At 40.1% G+C, this 16193-nt stretch overlaps 2 protein-coding genes across 2 annotated transcripts; one reads left to right on the plus strand and one right to left on the minus strand.

Moving 5' to 3' along the window:
- The first annotated feature begins 155 nt into the window (after positions 1-155).
- LOC102229067 (very long-chain acyl-CoA synthetase) lies at positions 156-8566 on the plus strand. Its single transcript, XM_005799734.3, has 10 exons — positions 156-734; positions 1705-1914; positions 2025-2183; positions 2567-2691; positions 5204-5398; positions 5549-5639; positions 5722-5920; positions 6660-6757; positions 7003-7133; positions 7220-8566. The coding sequence occupies exons 1-10, from the start codon at positions 269-271 to the stop codon at positions 7391-7393; spliced, it is 1848 nt and encodes a 615-aa protein (XP_005799791.1). The 5' UTR covers positions 156-268; the 3' UTR covers positions 7394-8566.
- Positions 8567-8854: 288 nt separating this feature from the next.
- Positions 8855-12911, minus strand: hdc (histidine decarboxylase). The gene is made up of 12 exons (XM_005799787.2): positions 12826-12911; positions 12505-12677; positions 12285-12398; positions 12077-12199; positions 11848-11985; positions 11617-11760; positions 10885-10951; positions 10617-10779; positions 10386-10476; positions 10200-10298; positions 9976-10077; positions 8855-9752 (listed from the first exon to the last, which is right to left on the minus strand). The coding sequence occupies exons 1-12, from the start codon at positions 12851-12853 to the stop codon at positions 8982-8984; spliced, it is 2013 nt and encodes a 670-aa protein (XP_005799844.1). The 5' UTR covers positions 12854-12911; the 3' UTR covers positions 8855-8981.
- Between the last annotated feature and the right edge of the window lie 3282 nt (positions 12912-16193).

Genomic DNA, 16193 nt, shown 5'->3' on the forward strand with positions numbered 1-16193 from the left:
CTGTTATGTTTTAAATGATCTGACGTTTTAAGCCCAAACGATTGTGCTGAACCCTTGGAACATAGGACCCTGGGAACACATACTTTCCCTTTCAGCAGCGGTTTGTAAATGAAAAACTTATGTGGACCCGTTTTTTTTTCTTTCTTACCACCAGAAGAGGGAGAAGTTGGGCAAAGTTCAGGAGGCGTAAACGAGTCAGAACTTTTCACTGCAGTGTTTGAGGCTCTCTCAACCTTCAGGACTGACTGAGTCTGCAATCCGGAGCACAATGATTGCATACATCCTGTTTACCGTTTTGGCAATTTTGCCATTGTTCATCTATTTGCGAAATCCATATTTTCTGGGAGATCTAAGATACGCGGTCACTGCAATTCGCATCGGCATGCGAATGGGCAAAATCAAGAAGAACTTTTCCAGCCTGCTGGACTGCTTCTTGGATAGAGCGAAGAAGCATCCAGAAAAGACTTTTCTGATCTTCGAGGAGAGCTCCTACACGTACAGCCAGGCCGACAGGGAGAGCAACAAAGTGGCCAGGGCTCTGTCGACGCACGCCCAGCTGAAAGAGGGGGACACAGCCGCGCTGTTTCTGGGCAACGAGCCGCAGTTTGTGTGGCTCTGGTTGGGTCTGGCCAAGCTGGGCTGCGTGGCGTCGCTCCTCAACTCCAACATCAGGTCCAAGTCTCTGGTGCACTGCTTCTCCTGCTGCGAAGCCAAGGTCCTCATCGCCGGTGCTGGTAAGCTGGAGCCACTTTTCAGAGGGGTCCATTTGTAGAATTTCTGCAGTTTTTATTTTTATTTTTTTGTGTGTCCCATTTTTCATTGTCACGTGACTTGCTCAGAAATGAGTGATTTTGTTCAATGAGCTTTCTTTGTTCCTGTTTTTGAGTGTCTATTGAAGCCAGTGCTAATGTTGTAAGGGATTTGTGTTTATTTCGACACAAACAGAACATGAACTAACTACTGAAATTAGTTAGACTATGGTTCTCAAACTGTGGGCCGAGTTCCTCCTGTGGTACGTGCTTCTATAGTGTTGTGTTCTTGTTAAGTTTGATCTTGGTTGGGTGATATTAAGCCCAACCTAATTTTGCTCCAGTTTGCAGCTGGAAAAACGGTGGGCTTTGGTAATCAGTATGTTTATTAACCAGCACAATACACTGTTAAGAGCGACACAAGCTAATAACAATGTATTTCTCTGAATTTTGACCTTTCAATCACTAACATAGTGTTCACTAAAGGAGCTTGTAGAATATGTGTGATTTGAGACACAAATGTTTAGAAAACAAGATAAAAAATATTTTTTTTGTCTTTATTTGGGCATCAAATTATATTCAAGGTGGCCATGTTGGATTTTTCAAGTCTCCACTTGAAATTTTGACTTCTGACTTGTCATACAAACCATTGACAGAAAAAAATACAGAATGCATAGTTTAACGACATTGTTCAACCAAATACACAATGGCAATAAACACGATTTTTTTTTTGCACTCTGAAAAGTGCTGTTAAAAGTTTATACTGGCATAAATGTCACGTCTGTTGTGCAGTTTCCTGTTTGCTCTCCCCCGCCCCTTTGTGCCACAGACAATAAATCAAATAATTTTAGATTAAACTACATTTGCAACATTTGGATTTATTCGTAACTTTCTTGAGAACTACCGTTCATATTTGCACAGAGCTCCAATGCCACTTTTGTTCTCTTTCTCTGAGACTTGCGAGGAGCCGTAGAAGAGGTTTTGCCAGCTCTGAGAGAGCAGGGCATCCGCGTGTTTATCCTCAGCGACCACAGTGACGTAGAAGGCATCGAAAGCCTCTCCGATAAGCTCGAGAAGACCTGTGACGAGCCTCTGTCACCGCAGCTGAGGGCAAACATCAACCTCAAAACTCCGGCGCTCTACATCTACACGTCGGGGACCACGGGTAATCAGCCGTCCTCGTCTGACCTTGACCTGTTTGTTCTGTAGCGTTTCTCGCTACTTGTGGCCTTGAACTACACATAAAAGGCTTTTAATGGCAATGTTATCTTTTAGGACTTCCCAAGGCAGCTGTAGTTAACCACGAGAGGGTATGGATGTCATCTTTTCTCCAGGCTATGGTTGGTGTGCACTCCAGCGATGTTCTCTATTTGTACCTGCCTCTCTATCACACCTCTGGTTTTCTGATGGGACTCTGCGGAGCCATAGAGCGAGGTAATTCATGAGAGACTTAAATCAGACATGTCGTCTATGACAATGAAAGAGTCGATGAGTGAACCATGAGTAGCTAGAGCGTAAAATGTGGAGAAGAAGCTAAAAGAAAGTTAATTATCTTAAATCAAAAGCTTAAAAATGTGACAATGTCCTGTAGCTATTTAGTCACTGACTGTCCGCTGCTCTGCGTCCATGATGATATCAAGCTTATGAACGGTTAAACCAGTATACGTGACCTCAAGTAACGAGCAATCTGGTTCTGGTTTCCAATGTTTGTGTTTGAAGGACTCAAAGCTCAGTTTACAAACTTGTAAACACTACTGAGCCCTCAGCTAGCCGCGTGTCTCCTTTTCTGCTGATATCTGTGCATCTTCCTTTTGCAGGCATCACTGTGGTTTTGAGACGGAAATTCTCCGTTTCCAACTTCTGGAATGACTGCAGAAAGCACAATGTGACCGCCATTCAGTACATAGGAGAGATCATACGTTACCTGTGCAACACACCGAAGGTAAACATTAGTTTGATATCACATGATCCCAAAAGATCTTTATTAATTCTGCTGAATTCAGAGCACATTTTGATCAAGCAGCAGACCCAACCTTCTTTAAAAAGTTTCATCATTGCTTAAATATCCAAGAACTTGGATAATTTAATCATCTCCCCAACAGTGGAGAAGAATGACTCTCTTTTAACAGGAAGAAACCTCCAGCATAACCAGACAAGGTTATGTTATTAACAGAATAGCATTACGTTAAAGATATTTGCCATTTTTCAGACTTCGTCTACCTGAGAAATGGCAAAAAATTGGCAATTTAAATGCTTCAGTCAATCATGTGAATTTGAATGCTAGATAACCTAAAAAGATTCTCTTAGAATATCATGACAATGTGATTAAACCCCTTTTTAGGAAGCTGATCTCACTTATTTTAGCTGAACACAGTCTGATTCCAGACTCCATCCATCCATTTTCTAACACCCTTGTCCCTAGTGGGGTCAGGAGGGCTGCTGGTGCCTATCTCCAGCTAACGTTCTGGGCGGGGGGTGGGGTACACCTTGGACAGGTCGCCAGTCTGCAACACAGAGACAGACAGGACAAACAACCACACACACACACTCACACACTCACACACCTAGGGAGACCAATTGACCTGACAGTCATGTTTTTGGACTGTGGGAGGAAGTCAGAGTGCCCAGAGAGAACCCACGCAAATTCTCATAAATACCCCGGGCCGGGAATCGAACCCAGGACCTTCTTGCTGCAAGGCAACAGTGCTACAAACTGCGCCATTGCGCAGCCCATTGCAAGACTCATTAAATTAAATAAAAGTAAAAAAACTGAACCTGTCTGACATGAAGGAGGCTAAAAACATTCAAAAAGCAACACAGTTTGGAAGGCAAGAACAGACTAGAAACAAAGCTGAGTCACAAGCAGTTGTTAGGTTTGATACTATTAGATTTATTAGTTTCTTATTCATCGGTTTGGACGTTTCATTTTTCCTTAATAAATGAGATCACAATTTCCAAACCTCTAGCTCTCTAGCAAGTTAGCTAGCTTTAGCTATTTACTCCTGTTTGTGTGAAATTAAGATTTGTTTGATAGCCCGAAAACATTTAAATTACATTTAAAAACCTGTAGAAATATAAAAGGAGCTGGCCTACACATACAGGAGCACTGTGTTAAGAGTGCCGTGTGGCTGAGGACCCAGTGGAAGGGGCTTGTTGACACTGATATATTGGGAGGGATGTGAAAAGCAGGGAGAGTTTATGACTGTAACAGCCTGGTGTGAGAAGCTTGTCCTCAGCCTGGTGGAGCCAGCCTGTGGGCACATTGTGACAGAGACCAGGAGGCCAGACAGGGGCGGGTTGTGTTGTTTATGAGGTCGGCTGCTTTCCTGTTGATTTCACTCTCTGTATTCTATGTACAACACAGGGTTTTTTCTTTGCCTTACAGTGTAGCAATGCAGCTAACCAGAATGGATTCAATGGGGATGTAGAATCCTTGCTGATAATTTCTTAGCCTTTGAGCCATTAGTTGTTGATATGTGAAAGTTTTGTTTTTTATGTTCAATTATTATAATGTTTCCTTTTCTTAATGTTTTTCCCTGCCATTTTACACGCTCGAAATAAAGATTTGCTTTCCTTTTATTTCATATATCTTACAGCCAATCAATCAATCAGTCACATTTATTCAGACACAATTATGGTCCGTAAAAAAACAAGAAACAGACAGAACGACAACAAGAACAATAAAAATAAAATAATCATCCACTGCCATATTAACTAAGGCACCAGTGACTCTACAAACCAGAGAAAAACCTCACTGAGTTTTGAACAGGATTGGTCAACGTGTGAATGATGCTGTACACAGTCTGTTAACCTACACATACATCTGTACGTAATGTTTCAAAGCACAGCAGCACAAGTTGGTACACTGACATTTACAAACGTCTGATTGGCTCTACTCCATCGCTGCATCCTCAGGCCATCATCGTAAGAGACCTGAAATTTATGCATATTGCTTTTCCTGTATGCATAAAGATTGAAGAGCCAGATTGAAGAAACACAAACATCTTATTAAAATTCCAGGAAAAAAAATCACAAATAAGCTTTGTAAACTCAGCAGCACTAAATAGCTAAGTAGCAAATGCTCAACTTTTCATTTGTGACTTCCGAACCAAATCGTGCGTGCCAGAAAGTGTAAGGACAAAATAAAATCCACAGTTTTTTCTCTATTCAAAAAATTTATTTAATTTCTATTCAGGCCAGTTTATCTAAATAACCTGAATTGAATTACTATAGTCACTTTAAAAAAGCTTTTAAAATTCCAGATGCTATGTTTACAATACTGCATTCTCGTTCACGCGCTGACCGATTTCTCATTTTAATTTGTCCAACAACATGGCGATACATTTTATAAGCCACTAAAATGACAACACCTAACTCTGCTCTTGCATCAGTGTGCAACATTGCTCGTAAAGATGTTTTATTTGTGTCTGATCTCTCCTTCACCCTCCCCTCAGAAAGACAATGACAAGGATCATAAAGTGAGACTGGCTCTGGGGAACGGGATAAGGTCGGACACCTGGGTTGACTTCCTGCAGCGGTTTGGGAACGTTCGCATCTGCGAATGCTATGGAGCGACAGAATCTAATGTTGGATTTGTCAACTACGTTGGAAAAGTTGGAGCCATCGGCAGAGAGCATTTTCTCTACAAGGTGAGAAATTAGCATCAAATGTGTACATGTATATTGTTTGTGCTTGTCAAATTTTTATCTTTACAGGACACATTGTCATATACATTCAAATTGCTGTCAAATGATTTATTATTTTTCATTTATCATAATAATCTCCCAACTTCTTTTCAGATGTCATCGCCATACGCCCTTATAAGGTATGACACAGAAAAAGAGGAGCCAGTCAGAAACTCCAGAGGATTTTGCATTGAAGTCCCTAAAGGTGAGTTCGTTCAGATCCAAATCTAACATCCTGCCTTGTCTTTTTTCAAAACTTACCGCGTTTTCTTTTCTCTAATGTAAAGGCGAAACTGGTCTGCTGGTGGGGAAGATAGGACAGAAAACCCCTTTCTATGGCTATGCCAAGAACAAACAGCAGACGGAGAAGAAGAAGCTGCGAGACGTCTTTGAGCAGGGAGACCTCTACTTTAACAGCGGCGACCTTTTAAGGATAGACGAGGAGGGATTTGTCTACTTTCAGGACCGCATTGGAGACACTTTCAGGTCCGTGGCAGGGACAAAATGGAAAAATCTATACAGATGGACACTAAGAGAAGACAATGAGTCTATGAAGACAGAATCAAAGTTGGTTAATTGATAGTGTTTACCACCAAAACAGTTGCTCTTTTTGGTGAAATCATATTTAATGCTCTTGTAACACTGATGGTATCACAATTTCAATGAGAACATATAGATGTATAATTCTAATGATCTTGATACAGAGATTTCTGACTGATATCTTGTGTTAGTTTTTTTTTTTTGTTGTGTTTGTGAATCAGGAATTCTTGTCTGCAGTTTGTAGGCAGGGTTTAAATATTCTGCATCCGAGCCTGGCCTGTTGGTTATACTTATAGTAGACAGGCATAATGGACACATGAGATCATCTTTCGTCATTATTTTTCCAGATCTGAACATGATTAAGGCACAAAAAGGTCTAATGTAAAAGTGGTATCAGCTGGTATAAATGTTTGTAAGCTAGTTTTCACTTAAAATACTACTATTTTCTGAGGCCTGAGTTGTCTGCGGCAGAATATATAATTGTTGAAATTGGAATTTTTTTTCGGTAATCTAACCACTCTATGGGAGACATTAGCTGTTGAGAAATTTAAATATTTGACTTTTTGCTTTATTGATTATTCTCCAGGTGTAATAGTTTTCACAACATTGGATTTTTTAAATTATTATTCTTCCAACTTGCAGCTAACTTTTCCATGTGCTCAGGCTGTGTTGTCGTCTTGTGCAGGTGGAAAGGAGAAAACGTGGCAACCACAGAGGTGGCTGATCATTTACTAACAGTGGATTTTATTGAGGAGGCTAATGTTTACGGCGTGAAGGTGCCAGGTAACTTTTACGTCATTACTACCCGTTTCACAACTTTGTAAATAGAAATATAGATTTCTGTTTTTAACTGGGCAAGAATATGTATATTTGTTTTATCATTGTAGCACATCAAATAGAAAGTAATGAAAATATTGAATATGACTTCTGGGGATAACCTTTTCTACCATTGTTGGAAAAGTTGTTCTCAAGTTAAAGATTTATGGCTTAATAAAGTTGTTTTTTTCACATTGACTGGGACTGATTAGGGCACGAAGGAAGGATTGGAATGGCGGCGCTGAAGCTGAAAGAAAACACGGACTTTGATGGCACAGCTATATATCAGCACGTCAAAAACTACCTGCCCAGCTACGCCAGGCCACGTTTCTTACGGATCCAGGTAACCCAATGGAGAGAGAAAGACGCAAAACGTTTGTCAAATCAACTTAAAAATTCTCATAGTGACAACAATTGTTCCTGGGACAGGATGCTGTAGCGGTGACTGGGACATTCAAGCAGCTGAAGGCGAAACTGGCTGAGGAGGGTTTTGACCCTGCCGTCATCCAAGACCCTTTGTTTTTCCTGGAGGACGGTAAAGGCTACGTACCCATGACTCAGGAGATTCTCACCGCCATCACAGAGGGAACGCTTAAGCTCTGAACGAGTCGACTCATGTATCTGATTTTATACGTTTTAGGTAATATAGGCTGCAGAGTAATGCAAAATGACCAATTCATTGAGCGTGTTTACAAAGGGTGAAAGGGAAAATATTTCATACAGGAATATTTCATAGATTATAGTTGTTCTTTTTATATATAATTCAAACGTAAATAAAACATTTTTTAAATAAATCCAGTTCATATTTTATAATTTATAATTTTGTATTATTTATTTCCCCAATTTACAACGGATATCTGAAGGCAATTTGCAAAACCATGGATTCAAACAAACTTCCAGCAGAACCAGGCTAAGCATGAGCATCCATTTTCAGCAACTGAGTTTTGAGAGGACATGTGGGAGACACTGAACCCCTGAGCCAGGAGTTTATTCATATATGGCAAAATAAAGCAAGAAAAAAAAACATAGCAGTTCCTCCCTAAATGATAAATATAACCTTCTGTATATTTAGTTATTGGTAGTGTCACGACTGGCGTCGTAAAATTAATCATGCAAACATGAGTGTGCAGGTGCCCGTCCCTGATTGGCTCCCAGAAGACACCGGAGACATCCAATTGGTGGCCTCCCAGAGATGACGGATGTAAACGCTGGAGACGAGGACTTCCTGCCATCCATCCTCAGCTCATCTCAACCGGTCACACTGTTTGTCTGTGAACCCCTTGTAAAGTTCTTGGAGTTGTAGGAGTGAGCTGCCGTTTATGTTTTCTTACTTTTCTCATGTTTTTCTTAATTATGGAGGTAAGTTTTTGTCATTTGGTTTATTTACTTTCAATTAGGCAAGTTGGTTAATATTCAGCTACTTTCATTTTGTTTGTTTTCAGAATTAGCTCACTCTGAAGCCATATGCTCCACTTGTTGTAACACCTCAATCAAAAATACATCTTTTTAAAATAAATAACATTATAAAATGTTCAAATTCATGTGTGTTGGCTGCTTGGGATCTGAAGAGGATGGATCCTTCATGTTATGATCTGGCCACCCCTAGACGGGTCATAACAGCAGAAATAGCTTTTGTTCAGTAAAAAAATAGGCTAGACACAAAAAACCGAGTTAGAAATACTTTCTGTGATACAGAAAAAGTTAAAGTATAGAAAGAACATGTCAGCTCTAGCTCCATTCCTGGCTCAGTCAAAATAAATAAAAGGTTGATAACTATGGCATTGATCCACGAGTCATTTCTATAATAATGAAACACAAAGAGTTATGGTACATAATTAATGGCATTAGAAGTTCGAGCTGTGACTCAATTCAGATAAACAACCAAACAAAAAAACTGGCTAAACTCAGATGAACTAAGTCAGAAGTACTTTCTATTGTCTAAAGAAAGAAATAATGTACTCTATAACAACTGAGAAACAAAAAACATGTATGCTTACAGTTAATGCTAGTGATGGCTCCATCTACGACTCGAGACGACTTTGTTAAACCAAAGTGAAACTCAGAAACGGTGAGCGGGGTGTACTTTTATTGGAAATAAAAACAAAGAAGACACAAAGTGTACAAAAATGTATTTTTGTTGACATTGTTGAAGGTTGTGAGCTGACTGAATTGCTGCTCATTGATGTGAGAGTTATTGAGGTTCAGCACCATTGGCACTTTCCAGTGGCGAGGTAGAAGGCATGTTTGCAGCAGGAGAAGAGAGCATGCAGTTCACCCTCCTGCAGCTGGAGGAGAGGGGTTTTTGACTGGCGTGCGCGACCTTCAGAGGGCAGTTTACCGGGTGTCTGCTGCACTGGGCCCACTGGTTGCAGAAACTGGGAACACTGTAGAACTTTGTAAGCTTTTTCAGGACCTGCTTCCCCGGAAGACTTGAAGGCATCTCGGCGAGTGTCGACACAGGGCTGGATTCTGTGGCTGACGGCACGGGGAGGCCGTGTGCTCCATCCTTCAGACCAGGTGTCGTTTCACAGTCAAAGCTAAACAGCGCCCAGTAGGGCAGGGGCTCGCTGCTGCAGCTGAGGGAGCGCATCGGCCTTCTGGGTCGATTCCAAGCTTTGTCGATCCACAGATCTATCTGAGCTTTCTCTAGCTGGGTGACAACATCTTCCTTTTCGTCAGCCATGGCGTCCAGGTGGGGATCTGGATTCTCTTCTTTCCCTGCCGCCTTTGGCTCGCCGGATCTCAGCTGGTCAGCTTTGTTGAAGCCGTGCTTCTCAGTGAGCAGAGTGGTAGCAGTTTTAGAAATAAAGGCCCAGTCCTTGAGGATGTCATCTGCCGTGGTGAACTGTGAAGTCACTGTGAACCGAATGATGCGTTTTGTGTGGATTTCTGCTGGGATGAGGTACATGGTGCCAGAACGGGTCAGTCTCCTCAGCAGCTCCTGGGTCAAAGCGTTTCCTCCCTGGGATAAAAATAAAGAATACCAGCATGTGCAATAAAAATAGTTGAAGAGCTAAATCTATTTCAAACCTTTCTTGCTAAGCAGTATTGCTTGACCCTTTGACCAAGGTGTGATTGGGACATTCATGCATCTCGCCAGTAATTAACCAACGGGCATGTTGCCTCATACAAAAGATACATTTTCTTTTAGCACATCTTTATTGTTAAGTGTCATGTTTGCATACTTTCAGACAGAAAACCACCAAGCCAAGGTGTCTCTCAGCGGGAACCTCAAAATTTGGGTCACTCCTTATGTGAGACTCCAAGAGTTTCGCCATCTCAATGCCCTAAAACAGAAAAGAAATATGTTCCTGAACCTCCACTAAGTGGATAGTTTCACATTTATTTTGTTCAATATGAGATATTTGTTGCATAATTGTTCACAATTGAAGAGCGTAAAGTCACTTGCATGTCTGACATGAGCCTGGAGGTTTTTCAGCCCAAAGGAGCGCATGACGAACCAAAGCTTCAGAGATCGGAAACGCCGGCTGAGGGGAATTTGCCAGTGCTGGAGGTCAGGAGGAAAAGAAGTGTTACTGGACGAAGAAGCTACTGACTTTGTTAGACTTTGTGAAAAACGCAATGATTCTGGTACCATAAAGTCTGTGGCTGCCCTCGAGTTTTCATGTCTGAGGTAGACGGGATCCACACTGAAGGTCTGCTGGAGTTTATGTTTGTTCTTTACCCTAAAGAAAAGCAATTGATTCCATCATCTTCACTCAAAACATCTGATTGATCCCCCCCTCCTCCCCTCTTTGAAATGTAAAATGTTAATTTGATTCTGAGGGTGAGATGTTATGTTATATTATGTTATGTTCTGACTCACCAGAAAGCTGTGCAGTCAAAGTGAACCATCATCCACTTAGAAGGGTTGAAAACAAAAGACTGTGCGAACTCAATGCCCTCCAGGGACCAGCGTAGCTCCGGACAGAAGTAGGCTGAGCCGGCATAGGCAGCATCAACATGAAGCCAGAGTCCCTCTTCTTCACCTGTGTTAAAAAAAAATATATATTATTTCCATCACTGCGGGTGATGCAAAAACACAACTTTTGTCTCATCGATGATATATTTTAAAGTGAAGCTTGGAGACTCACAGATTGGTCCCAGTTCGGAGAGCTTGTCGAATGCACACACTCCTGTCGTTCCTAGAGTTGAACACAGCTGAACAGGAGAGAAACCAGATCACAGAGAGACGTGTCAGGAAATGTTACTGCAATTAATTTACCTAATTATTAACAATATATTCCTGTCTATTTGTGACTCTTGTATTGTTTTTTTAAATTTGCTTTTCTTAGTGACGGATGCTTCCAGTGCCTCTCTAGGTTTTGATCTTTTATATTCTAAGAGGTGAAATGTTCTATTTCTTAAAAAATATCCTCCTTCTTTTTTTTTTCTTAGTGTTTTGGGCAAATGATCCAAAGCAGATCTTGCTTTGGATATGGCTACTCAAACACACATGTAGTTATTAATACAGCACTAAAATGCAATTTATAGTTGCTAAATAAATCATGTTATTTGTTTACTGGGTGTTGGTTTCACATTTTAAAGAAACCATAGACATTCAAAAGGAGATATGAGAAACAATGAATTACCTGGTTAAAACACTGCCAAAATTAACATTTTATGACTTTTCCTGACTGCACTTGATTGTGCTCAATGCAGAATAATCAATATGCTTTAAATTATTTTAAATAATTACAAAGTGTACACTGTGACTTTCTACTTAAAGAACTCAAAACGCTCTAAATATGTTAAAAAACATAAAACTCCAGTGACTTTTCCTCTCCAAAACTCACCAAAGCATCAACAAAACGTTTAAACTATACCATGAAAGGAACGAGGCCCCGTCTCCTGTCCTCTTGAATGGCTTGCTGCAGAGTTTCTCCTCTCAGAGACAGCTTCTCGTCTGCGGGGAGAAACCTGATCTTCACCAGAGCGATCAGACCTGCCTTCTCGACTGACGAATGGGCCTGCAAGAGCAGCCACAAAACAAGTCCTGGTTTGTTTCAACGGATCAATGATGGGGCAGTCGCTGACAGAGAGGAGGCAACGTGGACCTGGTCTGAAGCGTAGGCCACCAGTGTTGAGTTGAGAACAGAGTCGTCCACTTCCTGGTCCAGCTCGGTCTTCAGCTGCAGGATTTTGTCCTTCCGAGCCGCCAGAAGAGCAACTAGTGTCCCCTCACTGACTGTGCTCTAAGAGTTGTTAGATCGAAGGGGGAAGAGGTGGGGATCGTGAGGTCCAGGCAAAAGCAGAGGATTCAAAATGGAAAATGCAGTCGCAAACCTGCAGCAGACCTCCACCCATGCTGTCAGGATGATGATGCAGGAAGAAAAAGGGAAGACCCAGCGCTTTGCACAACCAGTCCATCATATTCATTTCCAGCTCTGTGCAGGCTGGGCTGGAGGCCTGTGTTGACAGAAAGTCAGAATCAGAATTACGTAAGATACACAGCCTCCACTTTGGAGGGTTGTGTGTCGTGCTGGGCTCTTACCCAACTGAATCCCACACAATTGATGGCGTCGGCTAACATGTCCCCCAACATGGAGGGCCATGAGGTCAGACTGGGGTAATAGGCGTGCATGTGAGGGCTCTGCCAGTGAACCATCTGGACAAAAACAGAAGAAAACACTCAAACTGCTGAATTAAGTGCATAATCTTCTTTTTTTTTTTTCAACGTTTCTTAGCATGACGGGCAGTGACAGAAATTTCACCCCAGGCATGATGACTTTCTCAACGTCGTTGAAGATGTCCTCCCAGTCCTCCGGTTCGGTGGGCGCAGCTTCAGGAAGCAGCTCCCTCATGTAGCCGGGCTTCACGTCTGGGATGACTCTCCTCTCCCTGATAGAGCTCAGGTACTTTGTGATGTAGTCCACCAGCTCCTTACCTGCACAGTAACATACACTGAAATCACACTGATGTCCCCAGTTGTATTTTTTTATTATTTCATTTTTTTTTTACAAATTTCCAGCTGACTTTGCATGCTTATTTATCATGAAATGGAGTAAATGCAGTAAAAGAGAGCCTGAGGTTACCTCTGCGATTGTATTCCTCAACCTGCATTTTTGGAGACGAGTCCTCTCTTTAACTGAGCAGAGCTACAACTGGCTGCAGAGATGTGTTGTGTACTCGGCATCAGGGATCACAGGACTATATAGACGTCGTTGTGAGGAACACGCCCTGAGTAAATGACGCAAGTGAACCATCAAACAGATGCTTTTCATGTGTTATTCTAGTCATCCTAGATTTCTACCTTTACTTGTGCCTTAGCTCTATGAGTATTGAAGCATTTATGTGGGCTACTTTGAAAATGTAAGCTCAGACAAAATATTTGGTACATAAAAATAACAGTATTTCTTCAATGAAATATATATATATATATATATACATTTATTCTTTAACTTGGAAAATATTTTTCCAAGTAAAAAATGTTTTACTTTTTACTTGGAAAAAGTAAAACATTTTCCAAGTGTTTTACTTGGAAAATGTTTTACTTTTTCCAAGTAAAACAGAGAGGACAAATCTTTGTCCTCACAAAGATTTGTCCTCTCTGTTTTACTTTTTCCAAGTAAAACAGAGAGGACAAATCTTTGTCCTCACAAAGATTTTCTCCATTTTCATGTATTTTTCCCCCACGAAACAAAACTTATCCTCAAACAAAGATCATTATCTTATAAAGAAAAAAGATCCTTAAAAAAAAGGGAAAGAAAACTATCCAAATTAACCTGGCCCTGTGGAGGAGATGTAACCCCTTGTTAACTTATATTAACTATTGTTGAGTACATGTTTTGAAAAGTTAGGTTTAATTGCATCAGGCATTACCAGGTCTAATTTTATTCAGTAGACAAGTAGGCAACGAGATCTCAAAAAATCATCACATTATCCCCAGATATTACTACATGCAGAAGTGGTTCATCTTTATTAAAAACCATAAGTTTTAAGCTGCTTAATTCACAGTGTTTCATCCTACTCTGCTTTCCTATTATGTTCTTCCTCCAACTCCCAGGTTACCTTTGTTTTTCCTCAAACCATTTTACCGTACCCTCCTGGTTTTTGTCTCTTCATTCCCTGGTCATTCATTGTTACGCCCCCGAACCCAGCTAATGCTGAGACTCCATTGAATCACAGTGAGAAGCATTATTCATAAATGGAGAGAACACAGAAGAAGGGCAGACATTCCAGGACCATCAACAACTCATTCAGAAAATCACAAAGGATCCCGAACAAGATCTGAAGCTCATTTGAGGCCTCCTTTGACCCAGTTGGGTCAGAGTTCATAACACAACAAGAGTATGGGCGTGTTAGATTTCCAAGTTTAAAACCATAAAGCCCATAAAGGCGCTCCCCTACTTTGCAAAAACATTTTCATGATTCCCAAAACGTTTTTGAAATTATTCTCTGCACAGTTGTCTGACACAAAACTGACAAAACATTTTAGAAAATGCGATTCCGACAGCTGTGGAAGTGTGACGGTCTGGGTGTGCTCTGCTGCTTCAGTAACTGGGTTCATTTTGCACCAAAACAAAAGAAAAGAAAATGGCTACGGTACAGTAGTGCTGACGTTTTCACATCTTGCCTAAATGCTGTTCCAAAGCATTGTTTCAGCATCTATAAGAGCCGATGAATGTAGAAACCAGACAAAAGTGAGACGCAGGCAACATTATGCAAAATAAATGAACAAAGAACAAACAATGAATTGTACAAAGATGACCAGACCAAAACCATCACATGTCGCAACTTATCAATGGCTTTTAAACGGCATGACAAAAGCTGCAGCATCACCTGGACTGTTCACACACCGGGCCGTTTCCAGGGCTTTGTGCTCGACATGTGATACCACTTACATGATCTCACTAGTGTTTATTCAGGGAGCTCATTCAGTTTCAAGCAAACAGTACTTTGGAAAAAAAAACACTCAGGAAAATATTTGAGGCATTAAATCCTACATCTTCATTCATCAGGACAGAAACTACTGGTCTAATAAACACACAATGTTATCAGGAACCTTTTTTATAGAAAGCTTTTTCTCTCTATCATCTGAAAGCATTAGGATTTTTTTTTTTACATATTAGAGTAATGCTATATTTCTTCTTTATCTTATCTCATTGAAAGGACCATGTATTTTTAACTTGACCCAACTTTTCATTTGCCCTATATTTAAATTTCTTATAGCTCTTTTGGGTCTATAAATTAATTGTTATTAATTGTCAATTTAACACACATGAACTTGGATGAAGTTTGAGATTGTCTCAAACTTCATTACAGAAATAAAAAAAAGTATCTCTGTAACAGAAATGTTTTTTTTATAGCGCTGCCTAGTCGCTGCTTGCTCATAAATATTCAAACAACTGTTACGTGAAATCGAAAACACTGCGACTATTGTGCCTTTACCCTTTTGTTGCTTCACGTCTGAGAGCCTGATGAAAGCAGGCTGAATTATAACTGCACAATCGAGGACGGACTGCTACTTGGTGACATCAAAGACAAAGTGCTTTACGCTTGGTCCTACTTTGGTTGTTTTATTCAAATAAGCTGATAAAACCTAATTGCCATCTGCCTTTATTACAAAGAAAATGTCCATGATTCAGAAGAAACAAAATGTCATTATTTACATTTTTGAGTCAACTTTAGTGGTAATTAAGACAAAAATATAAAAGAAAACGGGAACTGTTCATTACTCGAATGCAATGTAGTATTTAAATCTAAACTAAATACATTTACACAACACTGCAGGTGCTTAAGTCACATTGTAAGCCAAATGATCCTACAAATGTACTTCAAGAAAAATATCCACTTGAAAATATTAATGTTAGCAAAACTTAAATTGAAAGGTGAACAGACTAGGGAAATATTATTGTAGGACAAATTCTTAAGGGGTCATTTTGTTAAAGCTACATAAATTCCAATAAGTTTCTAAATGGAATAATGTTGATTAGGAAAGTATTTCATTTGTATGTTGTCAGGATTTCTTTTCAAACAGATTAGACATTTAAATAACATCTCATTTTCAATGAATTTCTGAATGAAATTAAAAATTGTACATTATTTAATTAATAGGGTTTACCTTATAGCTCATAAATATGGGGGCAAGAAAAAAACACCAAATACTATTAGCTAAAAAGTTTATTTTAAGCTTTACTCCTACTGTTCAAGGGCTAAAATAAAAGTTGGATTATAATATTTTGGTATGTTTTTCCTTTTGTAAATGGCTACGTTCAGATATGCAGCTGGAATATGGTTATAAAATAATGACTGGAAAAACTGTCTAAACAGTTCTTTCAAACTACATAGTGAAGGAATTTCACTACAAAGTGTGAAAAAATTAATTAAAATACATTGAAATACAAATTAACAGTTAATAACTACTCCAGCTGCATCATTGGCATTACATCATATCGCCTTT

The sequence above is a fragment of the Xiphophorus maculatus genome, chromosome 4 (genome assembly GCF_002775205.1).
Source record: "Xiphophorus maculatus strain JP 163 A chromosome 4, X_maculatus-5.0-male, whole genome shotgun sequence".
Taxonomy (NCBI): Eukaryota; Metazoa; Chordata; class Actinopteri; order Cyprinodontiformes; family Poeciliidae; genus Xiphophorus; species Xiphophorus maculatus.

What these genes read in the sequence shown, in the direction of transcription:
- hdc (XM_005799787.2), bottom strand. Translation starts at nt 12,853, where the DNA reads ATGCAGGTTGAGGAATACAATCGCAGAG. An exon ending in GGGGCCTCGTTCCTTTCATG is followed by an intron (nt 10,952 to 11,616) that starts GTATAGTTTAAA and finishes TCTCCTGTTCAG; the next exon opens with CTGTGTTCAACTCTAGGAAC. An exon ending in CTCCGAACTGGGACCAATCT is followed by an intron (nt 10,780 to 10,884) that starts GTGAGTCTCCAA and finishes TTTTTAACACAG; the next exon opens with GTGAAGAAGAGGGACTCTGG.
- LOC102229067 (XM_005799734.3), top strand. Translation starts at nt 269, where the DNA reads ATGATTGCATACATCCTGTTTACCGTTTTGGCAATTTTGCCATTGTTC. An exon ending in GGTCCTCATCGCCGGTGCTG is followed by an intron (nt 735 to 1,704) that starts GTAAGCTGGAGC and finishes TCTTTCTCTGAG; the next exon opens with ACTTGCGAGGAGCCGTAGAA. An exon ending in CTACACGTCGGGGACCACGG is followed by an intron (nt 1,915 to 2,024) that starts GTAATCAGCCGT and finishes GTTATCTTTTAG; the next exon opens with GACTTCCCAAGGCAGCTGTA.